At 38.3% G+C, this 26,434-nt stretch overlaps 3 protein-coding genes across 7 annotated transcripts in view; 1 reads left to right on the top strand and 2 right to left on the bottom strand.

The window, feature by feature from the left end:
- LOC149026478 (cytochrome C oxidase biogenesis Cmc1-like protein) overlaps positions 1-7,214 on the bottom strand; it is a 46,150-nt gene extending 38,936 nt beyond the window's left edge. Inside the window, exons 1-2 of the mRNA XM_089146783.1 lie at positions 6,876-7,214; positions 5,757-5,871 (exon numbers count right to left, since the gene is read on the bottom strand). Of these exons, the coding sequence (XP_089002909.1) occupies positions 5,862-5,871; positions 6,876-7,186 (321 nt within the window). The 5' untranslated portion in view covers positions 7,187-7,214 and the 3' untranslated portion in view covers positions 5,757-5,861. The remainder of the gene's footprint in view (positions 1-5,756; positions 5,872-6,875) is intronic.
- Positions 7,215-8,721: 1,507 nt separating this feature from the next.
- Positions 8,722-19,401, top strand: LOC149026479 (pentatricopeptide repeat-containing protein At1g06270-like). Of its 5 annotated transcripts, none has more exons than XM_089146785.1 (3): positions 8,722-9,429; positions 9,574-14,294; positions 17,535-19,401. In XM_089146785.1, exon 3 carries the CDS (start codon positions 17,652-17,654, stop codon positions 18,717-18,719), a length of 1,068 nt encoding a protein of 355 aa, XP_089002911.1. In that variant the 5' UTR covers positions 8,722-9,429; positions 9,574-14,294; positions 17,535-17,651; the 3' UTR covers positions 18,720-19,401. The 5 variants fall into 5 exon arrangements, with proteins under 5 accessions (XP_089002911.1, XP_089002912.1, XP_089002913.1 ...); XM_089146786.1 differs by having other exon boundaries at positions 9,574-13,695; positions 14,016-19,401; XM_089146787.1 differs by having other exon boundaries at positions 9,574-9,844.
- Positions 19,402-23,544: 4,143 nt separating this feature from the next.
- LOC149026480 (soluble inorganic pyrophosphatase 1-like) lies at positions 23,545-25,944 on the bottom strand. The gene is made up of 8 exons (XM_089143327.1): positions 25,818-25,944; positions 25,691-25,719; positions 25,321-25,386; positions 24,969-25,076; positions 24,624-24,689; positions 24,364-24,484; positions 24,169-24,250; positions 23,545-23,587 (listed from the first exon to the last, which is right to left on the bottom strand). Exons 1-8 carry the CDS (start codon positions 25,942-25,944, stop codon positions 23,545-23,547), a joined length of 642 nt encoding a protein of 213 aa, XP_088999453.1.
- Positions 25,945-26,434: the final 490 nt, after the last annotated feature.

Here is a 26,434-nt window from a genome sequence, read left to right on the forward strand (position 1 = left end):
ATACTCAAAATCCGGCGGAGGTTGAGAGACTCCCCTTGGTCCCTATAGACAACTTCATCACTTTGTTGCAAGTCTTTAGAGCTAGATGGATCTTCACTTTCTCTTACTCAAGTTCTTCTTCTACTACAAAGAATCTTACAATTTAGACATTTGGAGGCAATATACACAAATCCTTGGCATTTGAAACACTTGAATGATTTTGAAGAAGTAGGACAGCTAGAATTCAAAGCTCCATCATTCTTAGGAAGTGATTTTGAAGGGGAAGCCTTACCCTTAGAAGAATAAACACTTCCTCCCTCAGAATAGATTTCTTTGTTCCAATGTTGAGAGTTGTCACTACGGGCTTCTTTAAGTTGTTTTTCCACCTAAACGGCAAGCTGAAAAACATCATCATACGCCCAATAAGCTTGGATTTGAACAATATTACTAATTTCAAACCAAAGTCCACCAAGAAAGTGGACAACGGTTTGTTCCTCAAGTTCGGCAATATCACACCTCATTATGAGATGATCAACTTGTGCTGAATATTCTTCCACGGAAAGCTCCTTTTGTTTGAGATTATAAAACCTTAAGAAGGCATCTTGACGATAGTTCTTCGGCAAGAACTTTCTCTTCAATTCTTTCTTCATTTTCTCCCAAGTTGTGATTCGACTTCTTCCTTCACGAGCTCTTTGCTTCTTCAAGTGCTCCCACCAAATAGAAGCATGCTTTTAAGTTTGATGGCAACAAGCTTCACCTTTTGATCATTAGGTATGTCCTTGTAATCAAAAGATTCTTCTAACAGTGTACAGTGAATCCATAAAATCTTCAGGTTACATCTTTCTTTCAGATTTTGTAATATCAACTGTCATATAGGAATTTTGCTGACCACTATTGTGTCTTTGGTATCAACGTTGAGGACAACCTTCATCACTTGAAATATGACTTTCAACATCAGCAAAGGGGTTAATAGCCTCTTCATCAAAGGGGTTACCTTCTAAATCACAATGCAAATCATCATGTTGCCGAAGTTCGAAGCGTTGCAAACGCTCCTAGAGTTGTTGAACTTGTCTCCTTCAATCATCTACCTCCACGTCTTGTAGGTGTCTTTCTCGAGCTGTAGGAGAATTAATATTTGGTCCACATTGATGCCGCCCAGCCATTGAACCTTGAGCTCTGATACCAAACTTGACGCCGGAAAGATTAGAGAAGTAGGATGGAACTCTAGTGAACACTCAAGATAGAACACTCATCACCCAAAGGAAATCCACCGAAGGGATAAAAGCAAAACTAGAAGAACTCTTTCAAAAGCCAAAGGCAAAACTCAAATTTTCATTCTGATAAGAACCTACTAATCACTCTAAAATTTAACAACAAAATGGAAAAGACTTACAAGATAAAGCTGGATTTAATGGTGCCAATCACCCCCAACACCTTACGGTGCCCCTCAGCCTACGGCTGCCCAAACATAACTTGTACCTCCCTCCTCCTTTCCTCTCAATTCACCCCATTTATCACCCCACAACTAAACCTAGCACTCCCTCTATCGGCCACATGGCATGATCCTGGGGTCCTATCACTACCGACCCTTTAAATTCGCCTTGTCCTCAAGGTGAAGGGAAATTAGGAGCTTGGTCTTCATATGTTTGCCGCACAACCATATCAATTCTGCTTCATTCTCCAAGGCTGAGTAACAGACCCACTCCCTACGACACAACGGGTGTCCAATACCACCGTTGAAATGTTTACTCCCAGCACTGCCACCTGAAAGACTGATTGCTTGCCACCTCGAGTAAGCCTCAAATTCAGTCTCCTTTTCAAGCAATTCTGCCCTAAAACACATGCACTTTGTTGTGTGAAGCGTTCAATTTATCCAACCAGAATACATTGATACAATACATGGACGAGTAAACCAGGGGTACTTCTGCACAAGATGTATTTGCAATGTTGCAGCACCTGAGGTTTCCACTATTACATCGGCTCCATGATCGCTTCATTCTGCAAGGAGCTGAAAAACAAAAACTGTAGAGGACAACGAGAGAGCAGTACCGAGCACCAAGACCTCAGCAACACTTTCAATGTCAACCAAAATAGACTCGGCGTGAGAGAGAAATTCCAAAGATTCTGTTCCAAACGCCCCTTTTGTGAATCTCAGAGCAGTCACCTGAGAAATGTCGATGACCATACTGTCAATCATCGCAGTCCTTGCATCCTGTCCCTTTGTGAATGAAATCAACCCTATGAGAAACACCAGGTCCTTGCGCTGCCGCCTCGCAAGCAACCTGCTTGGTACTACCACCCCAAACTTGTGATCAGTCCTCCATGCGAGAACCCCAAAACAAATCTGCGAAAAGATTGGGGAAATAGCATCAAGACTTAGAGCGATACACTAGGTCTTGAAACTTCTTTCGTTGGCAATGAAACCAACACCCATTGCAAACGCTGCAACCCCATTCTCGTTGCCTCCTTTCCATCTCGATTTTGAGAGGTTGAAGACGATGGCTTCCCCCTTTTGTGGCTCGATCAAGGTGCTGGTTTGGTAAGTACTTGGCTTGAATTAATTTGGGGTCAGGGTTTTGGATTGTTTGAGATTATTTCGGCCCAAAATAGTAATCAGAGGAAATGGGTTTTGTTGTAACGAAATGGGCCAATCCCATGGTAAATGTTCATGGTTGGGGTCCAAACACTCAAAACCATGGGTTAAGAGAAATGTGTTGGGCGTTGGTTTAATAGAATATATTGGGCTAAGAAAAATGGACCCATAAACATCTCCACATCCAACCACATTGGGACTAGCCTACCTTGGAAGATGCACAACATAAACATCTTCATACTTTCAATGTTTTGTAATTGCTATTTTTAGTTTTAAAGAGTCTTCATTTGTTGTGGAAAAATGGGTTGGACGTTGGTGTAATGGAACGAATTGGGCTTTGGGTTAAGAAAATGGGATGGGTCCAAGGAGGCTTCTAGGGAATCTAGCAGCCCAATCTTTGAATTTGGTTCGCTTGGCCCTAAGTTTGGGATTATGCGTACATGAGTTGCGCCCAAATAATAGAACCATAGGCCCTTAGGGTGTGGACCAAACCCACGAACCAGTTTAGGGTGAACCAAATGAACCCCAAAAACCCTTAAACTCCAACATCTTCCCCATTTTCAGCAAACAAACACCTTAGCTGCCACCTGCTAGTCTCCACCAATCGCACCTAGCCTCCTTCTACTCTGCTCTTCACAGCCTTTCAATTTAATGGCATGATTTCCTGCTGCTGCAACATCACCCCGGTAGGTTTCAACAACCAAACCTCTCATTCTCTTCTTCTCTCTTCTCCATGCTCAAAAAGACTCATCCTCACCGACTGCAAATCCCACCGCTTCTTCTTTCAACTTTACGAGGTGGTTTTGCGAATCCTTCTCCTTCACCTTGGTTGCAGTTCCACTATGACAACTCATCAAAGTTGATCTCGCTTCAGCCCCTGTCTTGCCATTGAATTCAATTTTCAGGCCTTCATTGAAGCTTAACCAGTCAATTCCGACCACTTTTTCTTGATAAATGCAATCAAACGCATCCCCAACCAAATGTTCGAGAGTTATTACAGGCCAATGTTCTTGTTCAATCTGGTGTTGACAACAGAAAAGCTCGACTTCAGTCAACCATTCCTATGCTCGTCCTTCACAGGAAAACAACAACAATGTCATCTCACCTCCCTGGGATCGTTAATGCTCTGATACCAGTTGATAAGAACCTACTAATCACTTTGAGATTTAACAACAAAAATGGAAAAGACTTACAAGATAAAGCTGGTTTTAATGGTGCCAGCCACCGCCAACACCTCACGGTGCCCCTTAGCCTACAATTGCCCAAACATAACTCATACCTCCCTCCTTTCATCTCATTTCCTCCTATTTATTGCCCCACAACTAACCCTAGCACTCTCTCTATCCGCCACATTGCATGATTCTTGGGTCCTATCACATTCAAATACTAGTCAAATTTGTTTACAATAGAGAGCTTAGATAGAAGTACATTAAAAAAATCCACCCATGCTTAGGCAATTCTGAAAAACCCTTGAAAATGTTACCTAGTTTGACTAGCTAAACTCCACAACAAATGAAGACTCTTTAAAACTAAAAATAGCAATTACAAAACATTGAAAGTATGAAGATGTTTATGTTGTGCATCTTCCAAGGTAGGCTAGTCCCAATGTGGTTGGATGTGGAGAAGTGGCCTTGAGAATGGAGTAGAGCAAGGAATCACGTATAGACAGCCAAACTAGACCACTTCCACCAAAATGGCCATAACTCCCTCTAGGAAAACCCAATTGACTCACCGTTTGTTGCATGAAAAAAACAGACTTCCAAAGCTTTTTATCCATCTAAAAATCTTGTACCAATTCCTCCTGGATTCACACAGGTCTGAGTCCAAACTTTGACCAAAGATTGGTGACTATGCAACCACTGACTATTTCTAAATGTTTTCTTTGGGCTTGTGGGCCTAGTGGGCTACTTTGTTGGGCCTTAAGAAATGCTCCTGCATGAGCTTTATCAAAGAAGATGGTGGCCTCACAAAATGAACCAACATTGACTGCTCCCACATCCCAAACATATGATCCAATAAAAGTAAAAGGAGGAGGAGAGAATCGCTAAAGTTTTTTTTTTCCCCTCTCTCCCTCTCTCTTTGCGGGGGTGGGGAGGGGGTTTAAGAGAATCGCCAATCGCTAAAGTTAACAAAAGGAAAAAGGCACTGACCAGATTAGAGAGAGAAAAGGGGAAGAGGCAAAAGATCAATGATTGATCATGCATCAACAAGAACCATAGTACCTTGTTGTTCAAACTCTAGCATGCTTCTAATCTATTGAGTGCAAGTTTTAATTGGGTGCATGATTTCACAAGCAATGATAATTGGTGTTTGCCTCCAGTTTGGTCTAGAGTTTAGATGTGTATTGAGCCATAAAACAAATCAATTTTAAAATTTACCCTAATAAATGGAACACAGTGCAATTTAGGCAGCATAAAACTTAAAACCAAGCTTTTGTAGGAGGAAACACACTTACTCCACGAGAAATTGTCTACAGAAGGAACAAAGATTGCTCAAATTTTCAAATGAACACAATACTTCAAGAATGTCTGTAGAAGGAAGGGCAGGCTGCAAAGAGTTGGGAAAGCAATACACACACACACACAGGCTACATAACAATAGCAAAATTGATTCTAAGCAAAGTTCTCAACCCTAGTTTATGTCATATCTAAATTTTCTAGGTTGGCAACTACTGGATCTTGAAACCAAACGGATTAACTATCCTTTGGTTTATAACCATTTCCCTTACCCCCAAAAAAAAATCATGACTATCTCAATCACTTATACTTCTCCGCTGAAAAAGGAAATTCAAAGATCCTTCAATCCTATAACCTACCATGGAAATCTTTTTACCACATAGCCTTAACAGTGAGCATCCATGTTTTATTTAACCGAAAGAATTTCAGTACCAACCACCAAATCCAGCATGGTTCCAACGTTTTCCAGATGCCACCCCCACCAGAACCAAAGGACAATCATGATTTAAGTACTGTAAGAATAACAAAGCAAAGCAACACACTAGCCACTTTTACCAAACTACTAGCAGTTATCATTGCATAGCTTGATTCCAGAATATGTTTCTTGTTCAATCAGACAATAAGATCTGTTCATGCATCACAAATAGATGTATTTTGAAAGGGGGGGGGGAATGAAAGAAAGCAACAAAAATTTCAAGAATAGGGAATTCATAAAAGACAATACATACCAAAATCACAATACAGGCACAAGTCAATATTTAATTTCCCAGTCAGGTTGCACGAGACTCCAACTAATGGTCAAAGCAAGATATCATGTCCGAGCAAGCCCAATCTTAGAATTTCCTGAAATTGTCAGCGAAGAAGCTCAGATCAAAAAGCCAGCAAAGAATCGGCAATAGAGAGTGTCTCTGGAACCAACACTTAACCTTCTGCAATTCAAGTTCTAATTCTTACGATACAAAATAATATTTCCTCAGAGACAGTAACTTCGGTTCTATTTTACAATTTCATAGTGGAATTAGAAAAAACCGAGTTCTGAAGCTGAAATCCGATCCCAATAGCACAATTTCAATTAGGATCCCGCAACGGTTCCATCAAGTATGCTGACTAAAGGAGCACTGCGACCCTATACTACCAACAACAACAATAACAGCAACTTCCATACCATAAACCATTACCATCTCGAAAACCTATACTGATAAAATCTCAAGTTCCTAAAAAACAATTTGGAACTAAATAAGAAAAAAAACAGCTATGGATTCTGATGGAGGGACAAATAAACAGGGAGAACGAACTTCCCCTTAAAGTGAAATTTCAACAAAATTTAATTCTCAAGGACACACTATTTGACAACCTTGCTAGACCATTTATTCTATAAGCAAAAAGAGCAGTTCGACTCTAGTAAATCATGAAGCAACCCAGACACCAAATGCACCACCCAAACCGATGAATAGGGCTAGCTTCTCCTTTATGAATCCTTCATGAATCCATGGCGGATAATTTGAACAATTCAAACTCAAGTTGAAACTACAAGAACAATCTGAACCATCCTTATTAAATTCAGCTCCAGCTGGAGCCACGAACAAAATCTAAATACGAACGAGAACAGAAAATCCAACTCAAAAATCAAATGACGATAAAAGCCCAAATGCCTACGGGTTTTGATGGGAGGATAGACTCGGTGGAATTTCAACATCAAATTTAAATTCTCAAATCGGAACTTCAGACAAACACCGAGAAGTATTTAATCCAGAAGCCCAAAGAAGAACAACTCAGAAACCACAATCCCCAATCCCTGATAAAACACAAAATCGCAACGAACCCGTATGAAATCAAACAAGCTTTACCTATGTGGGTTATGATCTATGGTTGGTTCTTGATGGTAAGAGAGACAAACAGAAAGGGCGACTTTAGCTTCTTGGCACTGAGAACGCTTGAGAGAGGTTCCACTGCTGGAACAGAGGCTTCGTACGGCCTCCATCTCGGCAGGGCAAGCGAGAGAAACGAGGCAATCGGCGAGTGAGTGATTCAGGTGACGGCAAGCCAACTCTCGCGGTCGGCCCGGCAGGACGCGCTGATGACATTCGCATAGAGCACGATGAAGCCGCTCACACCCAGACCCTGCCACCTCAACTCTTGGGGATTCTCCTTTTGACATACCGGGACCAATCTTCCCTACTACTGTATCGTTTTATGAGACGTCTGGCTCTCATGCCCATTTCAATCATGGTTATTAAGGTCTCCAGGGCATGGTTTAAATTATTCGTATTACTATAGAGACGTATCATGTTATATCTAGTATTGTATTATGACTAATGTATTTTAGAGTAATTTAATAGAGATACGTATCGAGATGGATTGGAACGGTTGGGTCAAATAAAGACACTTATCAGTTAGTATCGAATGGTATCGTAGAATATTTTAAACCTTGGCATAGGGTTTTAGTTTTACTAACTCAGTAGGTTTTTTATTTATTTCCTAGATATATATATATATATTTATTAGTAAAGTAAGACTAATATATACATATAAATAGGAATCCAATTATTGTTTTATTAGTTTTATGTTTTTTCCTTCTCCTAAACTATGTTATGCAGTGAATGCCAATTTCTTTTGATTTATAATACCTTTAATATCAAGGTTTTATACACAAATATTAATTTCTTGCAATTTAGTTGTTTTCTTATTTATGTCCTTATCAACTTTTATTCTTTTATTTTTGGGTCATTATCAACCAATTATAATGACTGGTATGTTCTCTCAGGGGAAAGGAAATAAGTGGTAGGGGCAGAAGTTTGAACTCATGATATTTTAGGAGGTTGCAACCATTGTCAAGTTGTATACATGTTAAAAACTCATTTTATTTATTTTGATGGTTTATTGTTATTGTTAGTTTAGACATTTAATTGACTCTTTGTAGAGCTTAAATCATTAGTTGAAGTGATAATTTTTTATAAATATAATATTAAATTCTTTTTAAATTTGATCTCATAAATCAAATTTTGAAATATAAAAGAAGTGGTCTCTGGTTGGTGGGTTAAAATAATCGACAACATGACATTTAGGTGAGTAGACAATATAATTGTGTATTTATTCAAAGGAAAGGCACAAAAAACAAGAATAGAAAATATTGGAACCCAAGTGTTCTACGTGTAGATCTCCATTGAATTTGTTAAAGATAAACAATGACAGCTTTCTGCCTAGTAATGAACTCGATTTCTCTCTCTTGCGTATAATACATTCCCCTTTAGAAAGAAAAAGTTACACCTCAATTTTCCATACGTATTGCCTGATTTTGGGGAAATTAAGATCAATTATTGCAATGAGCTTGTTGAATTGCCCCAAGGGTTTTGCGAACTTGTCTGTCTATTGGCTAATTGTTATTTTAAGTGCTTCGGAGCTTCTCAATTATCTACGGATCCCGTGGGTTGCTGCATTATATTTGATTGATTAGATATGTAACAGTAATTCTGTTAAGGACTCTAGGTTTAATATATTAACAATTTCTGTATCTTTACAATATTTGAGTGTATTATTTCCTCAATAAACCTTTTGCAATTATTTGGTATCTCATTAATTGTTTCCCATTCCTCTTGTTATCACTTGAAGGCCATCCATCCATGTAGACAGACGACAGAATGATAGAATACTTTGACAAAAAAAAAAAAAAAGAATGATAGAATTCAACTATCATAAAAGCATTTGCTTTTCTCTTTTCTATAAATCTTTTTTTGTTATTTTCTCTCATTATCTTTTTTCCAAATATCAATAACGCTATACTATTTTCTATTTCTTTACTTATTTTATCATTAATTTTAATCCCTTCTGAATTTCTCACCCGATTTATTTCACGAATTTGTTCTCGACCTCTCTCAATCTCCCTCAAAGTCTCTCGGTCGCTCGATACCTTCAATCTCTATGTATCTCTCGATCTCTCTGAATCTCTGGATCTCTCTGCTCTCTCTCGATATGTCTCTTGAACTCTCTCAATCTCTCTCTCAGTCTGTCTCTCGGTCTCTCGATCCCTCAATTTCTCTCGTGGTTGTATACCTTAGTAACAATCTTTGGTTTTTTGGGTTAGAGGCGGTTTCAAGACTTTAAACTGTTCGATCGATCTCTCAATCTATCTCTCGATCTCGAGATGAGTTTATGGTGCCTGGGATAAATCGATCTCTCAATCTCTCTTTTGATCTCTCTCGATCTCGAGATGCGTTTATGGTTCCTGGTAAATTGGGCATTGTCTGCGACGAGGATGCTCTGAGTGGGGAACTCTTTCCAGGGAAGCCCGCTGTTTGAAGTGGGTACGGTGCTTTCCACTGAGGTTTTCAGTCGAACACTTAGTGGACGGCTTTTGCTCTCTACAAGGCGGCTCTTTCGGCGGGTTGCAAGGCATCGTGTGAGGTAGGTTCTCTTCTCGCTTTTCATAAAATTTTTAAGACTAACTTCCTTGTTTAGAATTTTGAAGCTAATGCATTTTTGGATCAAGTTTCTATAGGATAACTGACAACACTGAAAGCTTACTTTTTTTTCCTTCCCTTCTCTCAGATAAAACATTTGAATTAACCCATTGAGGTTAAAATTACAGAATGGAACTCAGGTGGCCTTCTTATAAGAATTAAGGTGTCTTTGTTTGATACTCTCAGCTCTGTATTTTTTTTATTTTTTATTTTATTATTATTTTTAATGCTGTGTCTTCTTCCAACCATTTCCATTGTTGGAATTTATTTTTCAGGGTTTGCAAGCATTCCTTCCTAAAGGTGAATTGATGGGTAGAGTTAATAAGTTCACAAATTTGGATCTTTTTCTCTCTTAAAAGGTTAATTATTTATTTGTTTTTGTTTCTAACGCTCTGTCCCGATTCTGTCTATTGGCTAATTGTTATTTTAAGTGCCTCGGAGCTTCTCAATTATCTACTGATCCTGTGGGTTGCTGCATTATATCTGATTGTTTAGATATGTAACAGATAACTCTGTTAAGGACTATAGGTTTAATATATTAGCAATTTCTGTATCTTTAGAATAGTTGAGTGTATTATTTCTTCAATAAACCTTTTGCAATTCTCTGGGATTTGTTAATTGTTTGATTAATTTACTTTCTCATTATAATAAAAATCAGTTGTTGCTTCCCCATTCCTTTTGTTATCACTTGAAGGCCATCCATGTAGACAGACAACCAGAATGATAGAATTCAAGTCAATTTTGTACTCATTGATTTCTACTTCTTTTGGCTTAAAATCCATCATCCGTCTGGTTGAGAATCCTCTACAGCATAACATCTATACCATTAGTTCTGAAAAAACTAAAAAGAGAAAAAGAATATGCCAATTTATAGGAGGAAAAGAATGTTGTTGAATTGATCTGTTTTGGTTACATAGTGACTGACTTTCTCCCCCACCCCCTCTCTCTATTTTTCTTGACGTTATGGTTGTTTTATTCTTTGTTGTGTGCTATAGTATTGGCTTCTTGTTTGTCATTGTGTAAGGACACAGTGTCCTTTCCTAGAATATAATCTCAGAAAAGCAAATTCACCATAAGCAGTTACATAAACAACGGTCATTAATCCCGAACCAATCATGAAAGGCTCGACAAAGCTTCAACCACAATAACAAAACAAACTTGGAGAAAAAGAAGATAATCAGTAGTATTCAGGTTTTAAATCTCTTATTTGGGAGATTTATAATCAAAATAAGATATAATAGTGTACAGTGATATGCTGTAAGATATAAATAGTCCGACAACTGGAGGTAAGCTACCTGTATGCCCAAACAAATGCACTTGTGGATGCTTAAGTTGTTTGGCCACTGAAATTTGTTTTTTTCCTGCATTAAACCCATAAGTAAAGTTGGCCCTTCCCTTTTTGCAGAACCTGCAGTAGTAAGTACATTTGTATTTTTTTCCAAATAAAGATTGAAGTGCTGAATATGGGACAGTTCGTGTACTACATGGACTTTATATATATTTTTGGTGGTTTGTTTTTTATAGTGAAATATTATGTATTGGTTCTCTTGGATTATCTGATAGGTTTATCTCTTACTATGTTTACAATAGGCAAGTACCTTAAATTTGTGAATCGTTATCTTGGGTAGGTTTGACTTTTTGGGCTTCCTCTCTTTGAATGACTAACTCATATCTTTTGGTAAGAGAGCCGACCCTCCTCTTGTTGTTTGGTTCTAGAAAAAAGTTTGCTAAAACATCTTCTCTTCTAAATCAATAACCCTTCCTCATGCATAAGAGGTTACTGTTTCTGTGGTGGATGTATTGCTGTTACAAATAAAAGAGATGCATGTTGTCAGTGATTTTCGATGAACAACATCATGCACCCTTGTGAAGTGGCGTGCTGCTGTGGTGATTCTGTTACAGACCGCCTAAGGAAATTGGCATTCCAAAGTCATGTTGGTGATGAAACAGACCGAGGACTTGGTGACTATGTTGAATCATATCCGGTCTGCTATTGTTTCATCTTCTCTTCTTTTATAATTTTTTTAATTTTCCCCCCTGCTATTCTATTAGTTTTCAATAGCCTTTATCTCCCAATTGATTTATGATGAATAAACTATCATTACCAAAAACCTTGAAGGGTAAGAAAGGAGGGAATGTCCAAAAAAGGGGGGGGGACCTTTACCATCTAGGCTGAAACTAAACCCCAGGTAACAACAAAAAGCCTATTCCTTGGGGAGTCAACAACGGCAGGGTGGGGGAACAATTGGAGCTTGGTAGAGAGATCAAAATAGATGGCTTTCCGAATCGTGTTCGAAAACCTAGAGATGGAGTTCCACCCAGAAGAAATACAATTAGAATCAAGCTGAGGAAGCCTAGAAAAGAGCAGTAAAATTGAAGGAGCAAACCTGTAACCAATTGTCCCTAAGAGGTTTCATTGGGATCCGTTAAGCACTCCTTGAGCATTGTATATTGATTGCTTCAAAATACATGTGTGGTGCAGGTGCACTACCTTGGACTGACCTAAACCCTTGGTATTTTGATTGGTCTCTAATACATGTCTTCTTTGTCTGAACACTGGCTACTACTATTATATCCACTTTCCTTTATCTGGTTTTGGCGCTGCAGTGCACAGATGATTCTGAGGTACCTGGCAGCTTAATGTCATGATTCAACGTTCAAAATTGAACAATCTGTCATGATTATATATTTATTTTTTGCTTTAATTTCTTTTGGCTGAGTTACAGTTGTGTGATTTAATGGATTTGCTGGTCCTCAGAAATGGTTTTGATGAAAGAGAAAAAAAAGTAGCTATGAGGTTTAATGACAGAGATAACCGTGGGTGAGAGGCTCAATCCTGTTTATCTTCTTGTACTTTCCATCCAATTTGGTGTTTGGTGTTCTGCTGTGTCCTATGATCAATCCTACCGTAGAGTGGTTATTAGTTGAACTTATATTACGATACAGAAATATAATGAAAGTAGTAAACAAAGCCAAAACAGAGAGGCCGGGAAATCGAAGATGGAGTCAGGAATAGGGGTTCTGCCAAGGATTGGACTGCGATTCAAAAGTGCCCGAAACTAGATCCCACACACTTGGAAATAATGTGATTACAGAACAGAGCTCAACTGAATAGCCAGCCGCCAGCGCCATAGAAGATCCTAGGGACAGCAAAACATTGAAGATCAACAGATTACTCTGCACCAATGCTTGATGGATTATCAAAGTGTAACTGACACAATAACTTGGTGAAAATGAGTGGAAGCCACTACAACTCAATATTGGATTGTAACTAATGGGGGACAGAAAAGTGAAGAGTAAGGGAAGAGAAGAAAAAAAGGGGGGGGGAAATTAATTGAAAGCTAGATTTGATTGGTCTCTAATACATGTCTTCTTTGTCTGCACTGGCTACTACTATTATATCCACCTTCCTTTATCTGGTTTTGGCGCTGCAATGCACAGATGATTCTGAAGTACCTGGCAGCTTAATGTCATGATTCAACATTCAAAATTGAACAATCTGTCATGATTATATATTTAATGGTGTGCATATTAGTTATTCCAATAAGAAAGAATGATAATGAGGTTGAATATTTCAGTCATAGCTGTCATGGTATCTATGTGACCCAAGATATTGGAGGGAGGCTCAGAACAAATGCGCATCAACTATGCTTTAGGTTATGTGTTATTTTTTATCTAATTTGTGCTGGTTTCTGTAAGCATTTCATTCTTTATGTCTTTCATTGAGTTCAAACAAAATTCATGCTTTGATATGCTATCCCATTACATTGTTGGCACTATCTCTGCCCACTAATGATGCTATGAATGTTCACTTTATATGTTTTTCAAAAAAGAAAAATGAAACTTGAAATTTCTATATCTGAAATGGAAAATGCAATCTGATGTTACTGTTTCATACTTGTGCTTGGCATGTAATTATACTTTCCAAGCTTGGTATGTGTTCATACTACCTTTCACCGTTTGCAATAGTAGATTGAGGACAGTGATTATCATATGCTTGAATGACACTGCCTTTTTTCCTTCTTAGTGTTCATTGCCATTGTTATCATGAGAGTGATGAGGCTGGTGAGAATGTTATTAACTTTATATTACTGCATAAAACCTTCTTCTTTTTCCTTTTTCTACTTGTAAGGGTTCTGTGCGGTTGGCCACATTATCTGTTACAAGCTATGCTTTGAATTGCATCATGGAAGCATTTCACTCCAAGATCGTATGTTCCTCTCCTTCGCTTAATATTTTCGTATGACAATTTATGATTGAGTGGATGCCTCTAACTATGTTGGTCACCATTGAAGCATGACAGAAAAATGGTTGGGGTTGACATATGAGGCTGGAGGTTAATACCTCTTCTAATTGATCCAGTCAGTGTCTGTTGTTGACCATTTTCTTAAGTGTCTGCATTTAATGGATATGTGTGTGGGCATATTTTTTCCTAAGTGTCTGCATCTAAATATGTATGTATGCATATTTAATCTTCTATTGATTTCTGTTCTTTCAAATCTGTTCTTTCACATGCTACTGAAAGAACAGAAGCATGTGATGGACTCAATGCAAGTTGGGACACAGATTGCTATCAAGGACGTTGAGGGCTTAGAAATGAAGATCTTGAATTTAATGGAGGATGCTGATTTGAATTGGGAAGCCGTCGAGTGCTCCCTCGACGGGGAGCTGATCCCGACTCCTGATTTTGCATTAAGGCAAGAGAAGTCAGTGAAGACTGGAGTGGAGGAGATGAAGAAGAAGTTGAGAGTCTAATGAAAAACATAGAAGGTTTGAGAGAACAAACTGACAGGTGCAGCCAGGATGTAGGTAAGGCAAGGATAGTTGTTCTGCAGAATATTATTAAGCATCCCAACAACTGATGAAACATGTTGGTTAGGATAGTTGTTCTGCATAATATTATTAAGCATCCCAACAACTGATGAAACATGTTTGTATGCTCTGCTGACCACTAACTTTGTAATTTTCATTGTGTGTATGTTCTGCCTCAATTGTTAACTCCATGTCTTCGTTGGAATGGCTCCCCATTTGGTGGCGAATGTAAGAAGAAATACTTGATAATTAAAGTTCTTTGGTTAAATTGTATTAGCATATAATGCACACCAAGTGACGTGCATTTGCACGTGCAAATTTTTACTAGTGTGTATATATATATATATAATATTAAACAGAAAAAATTATAAACATAAAATATATATTGAGAAATTGTCACAAATACATGACAGATGTACATCAAACTCATAAATCATGGAGTAGAAATAGGTCAAACCATCAAACACATCACTAATAAGGCCATTCCAGTCAGGAAATGATCAAAGTTGGTTTCCTCCATTCAAATAAAGAGAATATTACATGTTAAATTGAAAATACAATTCGAAATAAACATACGTAATCATGACATGGCATAATTAGGGGCAAGCTAAAATTGAACATTAGGAGTACCGAATAATAAATTTGGATTACCTCCTGGTCGGACTAGCATTAATGCCTTTTCACCACATATATGTATGGACACATTGTAGATCCCACCTTTGAATTATTTTATCATATTGAGGTGTTAATCCCATGTATATATATTAGATGTTCATTAGATTGAAATAATGCAAACGTTGATGTTTTTTTGCCAAAAGTAACGATTTTCTTTTTTGGGTAATAAAAAGTAACGAATTCGTGCGTACTTGGCTGTATTGATAGATGTCATGTACTGCTAGTAGTCAGACACTTGCTACATTTTTTTTGGTAAAGAAACACTTGCTACGTCATACTGTAGAGTTGATGACTGAGAACCATTTCCACTGGAGGGAAACGTCATTTCTAATTGTGAAGAAAAAAAGAAAAAAAAAAGCTAAGCTGATCATGAGAGTGGCGATTATGGAATAGGGCACGGGATTGAATACATGGGATGGGAATGAAGACTCGGTATGGCAATTGTTGCAGGCTTTGGGCAAAAAAGAAAAGAAACATTGTTGACATACATGAGTCTCCACTCTCAATCTTGGGGTATTACAGACCCTTTTTTTCTTCCTTTTCTGTATCGGTGGATTACCGTGTCTTTTTCCCCTTTAACGATGGATTGCAGAAGCCCCTTTGTCTTTGTAAGTATCTCTCTGATTTTCTCTCTCCTTTGGCTTGTTGACTATGTTTCTGTGGCCTCATGTGAGTCAGAATATGGATTTGTAAGCAGCATCTATTTTTTGTTTGCAGTTTCGATCGTACACAAAACACCTGAATCTTTGTTTCCTTTGCTTTACTCCTATATAGTCTTGTTCTTGAATGTTTATTGTTACTTAGAATAGCATATCTGAATGCTTGATGATTGTGAATTGTCATCATTGATTTGGTTCTGTAATTGTGTATTTGGGTTCACATGTTTATCTTTTTGTGTTTCTGATTTGTATTTCGCTATTCTGTCCTGTTTTTGGGTTCTTTTGAATTAGATCATTGTCCACATGCTATTATTTTGTTTGTCAGGTGATTTACATGTCTTTTGCACTGTGAATGCTTAACTGTATTTTTGTTCTTGGAGCACCTTTGTGAAAATCATCAGCATATGTGCTTCATTGTGCCGCTTCTTTGAGAAGCATTATTACTGTGTAATTCACTTATTTGATACACGTATCTATACCTCTCTGATTTTTGTTCCCTAACTAGTGGAAACTCTAGGCTGAAACGTAATCCACATAGATATATGCAACTCTCTTGTAAAAGAAGAAAAAGGATGGTGCGTTTGTGTGTGTTTTGTGGGGAAGGGTTGTCCATACAACAGGAGCATCACAACTCTCTTGTAAAAGAAGAAAAAGGATGGTGTGTTTGTGTGTGTTTTGTGGGGAAGGGATTGTTAGGGTTAGTGTTTAAGCACGAGGTTGCTTAAAGCGTTATACCCTGAGTATCTAGATTGGAATACCTAGACCGCTGCTTCTAAATAAATACTGAGTTCTATTGGTAATTGGACTCTCCTACAAAGGCCCATTACACCGTTAGATCGTAACTAATTTGATGGCCCATATTAGAACATAAGTTGAGTATGACTCAAATACCTCAACAATAAGTTGGGTATAACTTGAGTACCTCAACCTAAGTTGGGTATGACTCAAATACCTCAACATGGTTGTCCATACAACAGGAGCATCACAACACAAAGTCCAACTAAATGAGGTTGACCGCTTGAACCTTCTCCTCCTACTATGTTGAAAGCTACATCATGTTAGGTTAAGCATTGAGTTTTATGTCTGATCCTCTGAGTTGGGCCAGCACATATAAGTATTTGGAATGAAGGCTTTGTGACTGTATGAAAGCTACATCATGTTTGGTTAAGCATTGAGTTTTATGTCTGATCCTCTGAGTTGGGCCAGCACATATAAGTATTTGGAATGGAGGCTTTGTGACTGTATGAAAGCTACATCATGTTTGGTTAAGCATTGAGTTTTATGTCTGATCCTCTGAGTTGGGCCAGCACATATAAGTATTTGGAATGAAGGCTTTGTGACTGTGTGAGTTCCGAGTTTTCTTAGTGTTTTGCTTTTTTATCTTCTTATTAGTTCCGAGTTTTCTTAGTGTTTTGCTTTTTTATCTTCTTATTTAAGAAAGGGTACTTGTATGCTGTTGTAGTCGATGAATCAATTCCTCTTGTCTTCATATCCTATATTCCTGCACCATTAAATTAAACTTGAGTTCTTTCTGATTTTCTATATGCTGCAAGTGAAGAAGCTTTTAACTGGCACGCATGAAGCAGGGTGTACAATTAATTTCATATATGAAGATCATTTTTCTTTTTTGGCTTTTGGTGAGACGCTGGGTACATAGCCGGTATACGGGGTGCTAGTGCCCACTGTTTTTCCTCATTGGATGATTCTATTGCCTCCTGTATAATGCTGCATCTCTTCCACTTCGGCACCTCCCTTTTCCCAGAAAGAAAAAATGGTGTTGCTGCTAGCTTGTGTATTGAGGCAGTGTGCCTATTACTGCCCTTCTTTTCTAAATTCCCTGATTTTTTTTCCGGGGTGGATGCCACTGATATTTCTCGGTCTGTGCTGATTTTCTGTTTTACAGATCTTCAGGCTATTGGGCAAGTCTGCTTGTTGGTAGACATCTGCATGGCAGCTGGCCTTAAGACGCAAAGATTCACTTGATTTAGGAAATGCTGGTTGAAGGATATTATTTTATGAGATGAGATGTTCTAACATGCAGTTGCCTATATGTCATTTGCAACCTTTTCATGCTCCATGCAAATCTCTTTTTAGTCTATGCTACTCCCGTGTCCCCTCTGCCACCCTTCACTTGATTCCTGCCTCACAAACACTAGAAGAATCAGTCAAGGCTGCAGTTGTAGCAGAGTCATATGAACAAATTCCCAACCTATTGTCCATTCCCACAATTATTCCACCCCAACAAAACTGTAATCCTTTCTCCTTCCTGTCTTCTTTCCCTGATGACCTCAGAATCGAAGTCATTGATAAAATTCTCCAGTCCTTTCTCCATCTTAGTCCACGCTCTCATCCAAAAACTGCTCATCAGTATCTTCTGTCTTACACGCTTGCAAACCCAGATGCTCTTCCCATTGGCCTTGCAGTCATTCAATGCATTCTTCGTTCTGGCTGCACCCCAGTTCCCCAAACCCACCTCTCCTTATCATCAAGATGGGTTGACCACCGCAAAACCCAATCTGTTGTGGATATCTTGAATGAGATGCAATCAATTGGGTACTGCCCCGATTGCAACACATGTAATTACCTTCTTTCATCCCTCTGTGCTGTTGATCAATCAGCAGAGGCAATTAAGGTTTTGAAGGGCATGGAGTGGGTTGGATGCAATCCTGATTCGGAGAGCTATGGGACAGTTATTGGGGCCATGTGTAAGGCCGGGAAAACTGGTCAAGTAGCTGAGCTGGTGAGAGAAATGGTTATAAAATTTGGGTTGATGCCGTGGCAAGGGACAATAATTAAGACAGTTGCAGCAATGAGAGCAAACAAGGAGATAGTTAGAGCCATTGAGATAATTGAGCTGTTGGATAAAGAGGGTTGCAGTGTTGGTTCTGAAGCTTTTGAGATGGTGGTTAAGGGATGTTTAGAGAGGAGAGAGTTTATTTTGGCTGGAAAAGTGGTGATGAAAATGGCTGAGCGGGGATTTATACCTTACATCAGAGTCAGGCAAAGGGTTGTTGAAGGACTTGCTAGTGTGGGTGAAGGGGCCCTTGCCTCTGGTGTGAGACAAAGGTTTGCAGATTTGAACTCCTAGCTCCTGAGCACTACTTGCTAAAGAAGCTCAATTGCAATCACGCAATGAGAAGCTTATCTTAGGCGGTCATCTCTTCTCACATATTGTTCTGATTTTCGGCATTTAGTGAGAGAGCTGGGATGAAATTTCACGACTATTAAGAGATTGGCGGGTTTATAGTGTTCATATTGGGAGTCAAGAAAGTGAGAAAGTGGTTTACGTGACCGTGCTGAAGTGTTCGGTGGTTTATGCTCCAGATTGTCTTTATATTTTCATACTACGGAAGTTTGAATATATGATCCAAATTGTTGTTGTATGCTTGTATCTATGTAGTCCAGCATCTTTCCCAATCCAGTTTCGTAATTGTGTTCTTGTATGTGACTTGGTCTGGTTTAAGCATCGACTTCAGTGTCACACGTGAGCCAGTTTTTGGTACCTTTGGAATCGAACAGGCAACAAGAAAATTACAGTCTGAAATAATAGAAATGCCCCAAGAGCACACCGTTGCAGCATTACTATAATATTCGAAAACCCTTTCTATACCCCTCAATCAATTCCTACCTAACGTCAAGAAACTATGTATTAATATCAAAACGAAGAGTTATGAGTTATAAAATCAAAACAAAAGCAAATTTATTTGTAGAATTGTAAAAAATAAAACATGTCGGTGAACGCATGGCGGGGTTCAAACGAACCGGATTAAATGATAGCGTGAAAAAGAAGAAACCTTGCACGTCCAAAAGGCAGGCACGAACCCATGAAACTCAGAATGGATAACCAATCAAGAAGCGGTTATTATCACTCATCGAGGTTGGCTATCGTGTAGGACATGGTAACTGCCACGCACTTAGGATAAGAGATCGTGTGAATAAGGAAAGTCACCCACTATTCCGCAAAGGAAGATTAACTGTAAAGATCTGACGGTCACCAAGAAAAGGCTCGAACGAATCTAACGGTCGGGATTGGAAGGTAAAAACTATATAAACCCTAACCTAAGTACAAAGAAGGTAACTGAATCGTATTTCCAATAATCGTATTCAATTTTCTGCTCTGCAATTTGCCATAGCTTTGTGATAAGTTCTTTAACTGACTTAGTCTTCGAAGGTGGCCTCCCGACCCCAGTCGGGCCACTAATGTTGTTTTGCAGGTCTTTCACCAGCGATCTAAGGGCTGAGCAGATTTTGGACGCATCACATTGACCAAAAACACTCATAAGCTCCCTAATCTCCTTGACCAAATCAATGACTCTATGTGTTGAGAAGTGGCCCTGGATGGGTCATTTCCATGTCGCGCTTGATTGTTTGTAATTCCATATAAGTGATATTGTCTTCCCTTGTTCCACCAGCCAAGGCAAATAGGGTTTTGCCATGATGATTTCTTGCTATTCTACCATATCCTCTAATATTCCCTCGAATGAAACCATTAGAATTGATAGTGATGCAGAGTTGCTATGGACAAGGCCAACGAATGCACACAGATTTGGGGATTCGGAATGAGACTAGAGTTTTCTAACAAGCAAAGAAATTGTGGTATTCGAGACTATCTGAATGAAATAAAGATAAGTCGGAAACCATATGAAGACTGGCACCCGAATCAATAACCCAAAGAGAAGATACTTTACCTACAGCATTTGCCAATGGTGGAATGTTACCAGATTCCAACAAAGATAGAAGTTTATGGTACTGATCTGTGGTGAAAGATGGTGCAACAGCTGAAGGGATCACAGTTGTAGCAAAAGAGTGAATCGTATGAGAGGAATCCATTGAAGACGTAGTATTGGCAGCCATTGAAGAAGAGGTGGAAGATGAGGAAGAATAAGACGTGGCTGATGAAGATGTAGAATCGTATGTTAGGCTGATACCATATTAAGAAACAATCTCAATGGGAAAAATAGTTGAATGATTTCATATGAGAGAACCTCAAATATATAGGTAGCATACATCCCATGCTGTTAGGTAACTATGAACAATAAAAGAACGATATAAAACATAAAAATACAATACATGGAAATGTTTGTATAGAAATGATTTAATAGGAAATCATCCTTATCACGCCTAATAGACTTAAAAGCTCCGTCCAAGTTATGACCATTGGAACCAAACTTAAAAGCTCAGACTCAAAGCCAGAGACTTCAATGCATCAGAGCTCAAATACAAGTTACAGTGAAGAAGCTGGCTATCTACAATGGTTTACACAAATGATTAAGCACAAGAAAAACATGTAATAGATTTCAAAATTAAACCACCCCCATTTCATAAAGCATAATTTCCTCCATTAAACTGTTTTAGAAACAGAGTATACGTAAATATAGCAGAATTTCCTCCATGAAAATAGAATAATCGTTGTAAGAAATAGAGTAGAATTTCCTCCATTAAATTGTTTACAGAGATGTTCACAAACCTAAACCAGATTACAGAGATGTTCACAAACGAAGGAGAAGAAGAAGACAGTAGCCTACCTGCAAATCGATCTCTCCAAACCCACAAACACAATAGTCTAGGTTTTTCCACTACGCCTCCTCTTCTACCTGCAACTCTGCAAGTGCCCATGGGGTGAGAGAGACGGAAGAGAGGGAACTTCGTGGAAATGGGAGTGAAAATGGAAAGAAATATTGGGAACCCATATTTAGAACCGGGTCACAAAACAAGGTTTTTTTTTAAACAAAAAAAATGGGTCATAAGGTAGGTCAATTTCACTTAAAACTGAATTTCTAATCTGAACCGTTTATTAGGAACCTTCCACGTGTCAACTTGTGGTGCCGCACTGCTCCGCACAGCCGAGGATTTTTCCCACCTCCAAATATACCACATAATGGAAGTGGCAATTCCAAATATATTTTCAGCAAATTTTTTTATCATTCTTAATAATCACATCCCAATTTTTAATCCACTGTTGGATTGAAAAAGTTCCATCAGTCTGAGAAGAGAAAGCCACCCGATACTAGGGGTGTCAATTTTCTACTCAAACCGTTAAAACCGGACCGAACCAGCCTGTTATAATCCGAACCGATCCTTAATGGGCCGTAATTGGGCTGAGCATCCTCAGCCCGAACAGTTTCGGGCTGGCCCGGCTCAGTCGTGTGCAGCCCGCCAGCCCGTTAGTCTTTTACATAAATAAAATTAAAATATTAAATGTAATTAATTTTTTTTGGTATTGTTTAAATTTAATTAATGATCCATGAATTTCGGTGTTTGAGACGTTGAGACTCGAGTTTGAGTAGTTGAGAGTTGAGTGTTAACACATTTAACGGTTTAAGTTTTAAGTTTTAACTTTTTAATTTTCAAATTTCATTTAGTTTTATTATTTTAAAATTTAAAAGTCTTAATTGATAACTCTTAACTCTTAAGTCTTAATCTTAATTTAACGTTGTTTCACCGTCTACACATGATAGAAAAATCTAAGTTCTTTATTTTTTGAGGGTGGAGGGTGGTTTGGATCAAGCTAATGCCATCACTTATCGTTGGATCTACTTGGAGTCTTCATCCTCTATCTTTTGTAGTTTTATGTGTGAAAAACTAGGATTTAGAGTTGAGGAAAAAATAAAATTAAATTTCAATATTGATTTTTAATTTAGTCCAAACCGTTAGCCAAACCAAATTCAAACTATTAGGCCAAACCGTTAGTCAACCCGAACCCAAACCGCACCAAACCGAAACCGCACCGAAACCGTTATCTTTTAAATGGGCTGGTTTGGGCTGGGGGTTTTTCAGCCCAAAACCATTAGGCCCAGCCCGAAATCGCTCTAAACCGCACCGTTGACACCCCTACCCGATACCCGAACCACACTGATTGTGAAAATGGACAGTTAAGGAAAATATGATCTAATGTTTCCAATCCATGTCTCCTACATTCTTGCTCGTATGGAATGTGGCGTCTAGTGAATTCACCTCCAGCTGCTATGCCATTAGATAAGCACTTCCATAAAAATATTACAGCTAGCTGTTACACCAAAGGATGAAGCTGTCCCTTCCAGATTTATCGTTAAATTTTGAGCTTCCAAACAACCAAACAGAAAATGAAGAATGCAATATGTTCATCAACAATGCATGGGTGCAAGTTGAAGCACCGATATGAAGCCTTAATCAATACAAGAATTAGAGCAAAGATCTCCATCTCGGCCTTTCTTTCAAGTTTCAACCATATGCAAGCCAGCCTCTTTCTTGGGTTCCTTACCTTGGGATTTTATGTTCATAACGACGTCATGCGGGCAACCCTCTCAACAACTAAGCGACCCATTCAAGGAACACGGGGACTAATTGAAGTAATGAGCCCCCAACATAGAGGGCTCTTTGCTTCAATTGAGATACTCAAAAATCTTTTCATTTTTTAGTCAGAACTTTAGGCGGTTCTCGAAAAAAGATAGCAAAAAATCGTTTCACACTCCTCATTTTCGCATTGGATTGCCAAACAGAAAATAAAGATAGAATACTGGTTGAAGCACCGATACAAATCCTCATACAAAACTAAAGGCAGAAAATCTCCATGCCTCGTTTTCCTTCTGTTATTCGAATGTACCAAACAGAAAACAAAGAATATAATAATTTCATGAACATAGATACAAGCCTTAACACAAAAATCACAGAGGAAATTTCCGTCTGTCCACGTTGCTTTCAATTATTTGTTCTGCAGGTAAGTAGGGAAAAAAAAAGTCCTCTGCTTATACCAAATGATTGGCTAAGATTAAAAAGCTTAATTTAAAAATCCTCAACAGTCTTGTATTTATTTTATTTTCTTACCCAATCATTTGGTATATATGTGCACTTCTATGCACAATAGAGACTTGTACATGCACAGTAGATAATGTTTTCCCAGGTAAGTAGACCCTACCTTGCCAAAGCCACCGGCATTATCGCCCCAATGTTTGCATGATATATTGCGCATAAAGATCCCTACAACAGTAAAAAATAATAGATTGAGGAGAGAGAAACTACATTAATTATCTAAAAGGATTAGTATGGTTTCTCTTTCACAGATTAACAGTTAAAATAAGAAGGTTATTTTCTTTCTCGATGGATCTTTGATCCACTGCTCAATTGATAGGTTGCCTAGAGTAAAACATATAATTATCCAGCAGTAACTCAGCCTGCGCAAAAGCACTTATGCCAAATGAGCTGAGGATAACTACTCTCTTAATTGGCTTACCAATTTTGGTGTGAACCATCACTGCCGCAACTGGTTGGAATCGGAATTCAGATCTGTATACTCCACAGTAAGGGAATGACCCGTGCCAAATTTTCTCGTCTCTTTTCTTATTTACTTAAGCTCTTGTTTAGGGTTTTTTTTTTTTTTTACTATATTTTAATTTAATTTTTGGAAAAGATTCTTAAACTATTGTTGCAAGGTACATAAGAAAAGAAGGATCGTCCCCAAATTGTACTGGCCGGCCCACTTAACTTTAAGTCCCTCTGATGGATGATCTAGGTAAGACAGGATTGTTACTGAAGGATGTTGTGTTTCAGAGAAGACTTACATGGAGTACTGGATAGCTTCATGACAAATATCCGAAGGCAAAAATTCATCAACTGCGACCTCTTTGTTCTCATTCTTCTTGTCTACATTATGCGTGTCAGGAACCACAATGGTTTAATCCAGCCTCAGGTCTGTACCCAAGCACCTGGTCTGTCAAGTAAAGATTTGACACAAGTAATAGCTACAATGAGGATACAATCTTCAAAGAAACGTCGGATCTCAGTCAGTCGATGAGGAGGGAGCTCTTTAATATCAGTATAGTGCCGATACTCTGGGTCATCAGCACATACTGCAATGATCTTATCATCCTTCTCTCCCTAGTTTGGGACATGTACAACACACCAATCAGAACATTCCTCTGACGGAAGGCAACTAACTATCAAGAATCATCTTACCAAGTTTAAACTTCAATATTCTTACCAAAAAAAAAAAAAAAAAAAGTTTAAACTTCAATACCTGATCAATCATGGGCATAAGCCCAATTGTCCTTGCTCGGAGGAAACACCCTGGGAGGACAGGTTCCTGATCAAAATTTAAATTTACCATTGATTATTGCCTCTGCGACATGGTACTCTCTTAAAACTGGCAACAGTGCAGCAAAAACATGACATTCCTACTAGACTCCGTTTGGACTTTAAAATTTTGATAAATGAATAATAGTAAGAACACTTTGAATTTTTTTTTTTTTTTTTTTTTGAGAGTAGAAGAACACTTTGGATCCCCAGGTTAAAAAGCGTGTACGTACTATGCTGACGCATATGGTGCTTATATCAAATACATGCATTTTTGAATCTCAGTTACCTGCATCAGGACTAAAACATCCATAGGGTCATTATCTTCACATAAAGTGCGGGGGATGAAACCATAATTGTGGGGATAAACCACTGACGAGTATAGGACACGATCAACCTGGAAAATCATCTCAGTATCACAATTAATTATCAAACGGAATGAATAGGATGTGATGCATGATGCAACAAAGCATCTAAACTTAAGGCCTAAATGCTTTTGATTTATGCAATAAACAGATGGTGTACGTTAGTGATGATTTTATATAAGATGTCTACAATTTTTTGAATAAAGATAGCCTGCAACAAATTGGCAAACTTAGTGAGAGGAGGAAAATCTATACACTATATATAGACGAACCAACCTTTATGAGGCCAGTCTTCTTGTCAAGTTCGTATTTGACTTTACTTCCTTTAGTAATTTCAACAACCTGTGCCAGATTTTTGGACAATTAGTGAAAGAGGGGTGAGCTTGTGTGCAAATTAACCACACAATTATGTAGAAATAATACTTAGTAGTACACTTGAATAAAGTGAACCTCCCTTTTTTTTTTTTAATTTTTAAGTAGTAAATATGTTGGTCAAAGAATACAATTAAATGCAAGACATATTGTTAGCTGAAGTTCCAGCTAGGCCCAATCAAGCATTTGGGTCTTTTTTGAAAAATAAAAAAAATCATGACAACATTAAAATATAAAAGCAAAATGGTCAAGATTCATATGCATGAATACTTACTACATTGACAATCTGGGGAGCTCCAGGTCCTTCATATCAAACATAAATATGTTAGTCAGTTTACTTATCTAATATAGATATTCGTACGTACGCATCTTGAAAATGAAGATACACATAATTAGGTTACCAATATCTAGATCATGCCAAGGATGTGCAGCTACAGATCTCCTAGACAAGGTTGAGAGGATCCTTTGATTCAACCGTGGAACTTGGCGTTTTGGTTGTTCATCGCTTCCATTTGCTTCCGCACTCATCTTTAGAAAACTTGAAAAAGATAAAACATAAGGTCTAGTGGAGTTAGGGGATCTGAAAGAACTAGATATCTTGTATTTAAGGAGCTTTGTTCGAGGATATAAGCAATGAACAGATGGGATGGGAAAGATCCATCATTCATCAACTGAGTTACTGGTACTAACACTATCTAATCACTAGTGTGGCAGTACTCGAGGAGGAACCTCCAAAAGAGACATCATACTGAAGAAGCCAATATTTACTCTAGAGGATAATATTTAAAATCCTTGTAGCTGTGAAATGGCATATGATAATATTTAAAATCCTCGTAGGTTCATGAAGTTTGCTTTAATTGGTGTAGATGATTTCATGTTTAGGAAGTGATTGGGGATCAAGGAGCTAAGAACCCATCCATCACTTGGATGTGCAGTGTGACCTACAGCATCTCTCGGCTTCCCCAATATCAGATGAAGAGTCAAATTTCAGTACATAAGAGATTCAAGCTGCTAGCAA

The sequence above is a fragment of the Hakea prostrata genome, chromosome 2, assembly GCF_041222555.1.
Source record: "Hakea prostrata isolate BN-2017 chromosome 2, UWA_Hpros_2, whole genome shotgun sequence".
NCBI classification, from domain to species: Eukaryota; Viridiplantae; Streptophyta; class Magnoliopsida; order Proteales; family Proteaceae; genus Hakea; species Hakea prostrata.

Coding starts and splice junctions, on each gene's coding strand:
- LOC149026479 (XM_089146785.1), top strand. CDS start 17,652: ATGAGATGTTCTAACATGCAGTTGCCTATATGTCATTTGCAACCTTTT.
- LOC149026480 (XM_089143327.1), bottom strand. CDS start 25,944: ATGAGTGCGGAAGCAAATGGAAGCGATGAACAACCAAAACGCCAAGTT. Junction 24,251..24,363: donor CCGACGTTTCTTTGAAGATT/GTATCCTCATTG, acceptor CGCATAATGTAG/ACAAGAAGAATGAGAACAAA. Junction 23,588..24,168: donor GAAGCTATCCAGTACTCCAT/GTAAGTCTTCTC, acceptor TTACTGTTGTAG/GGATCTTTATGCGCAATATA.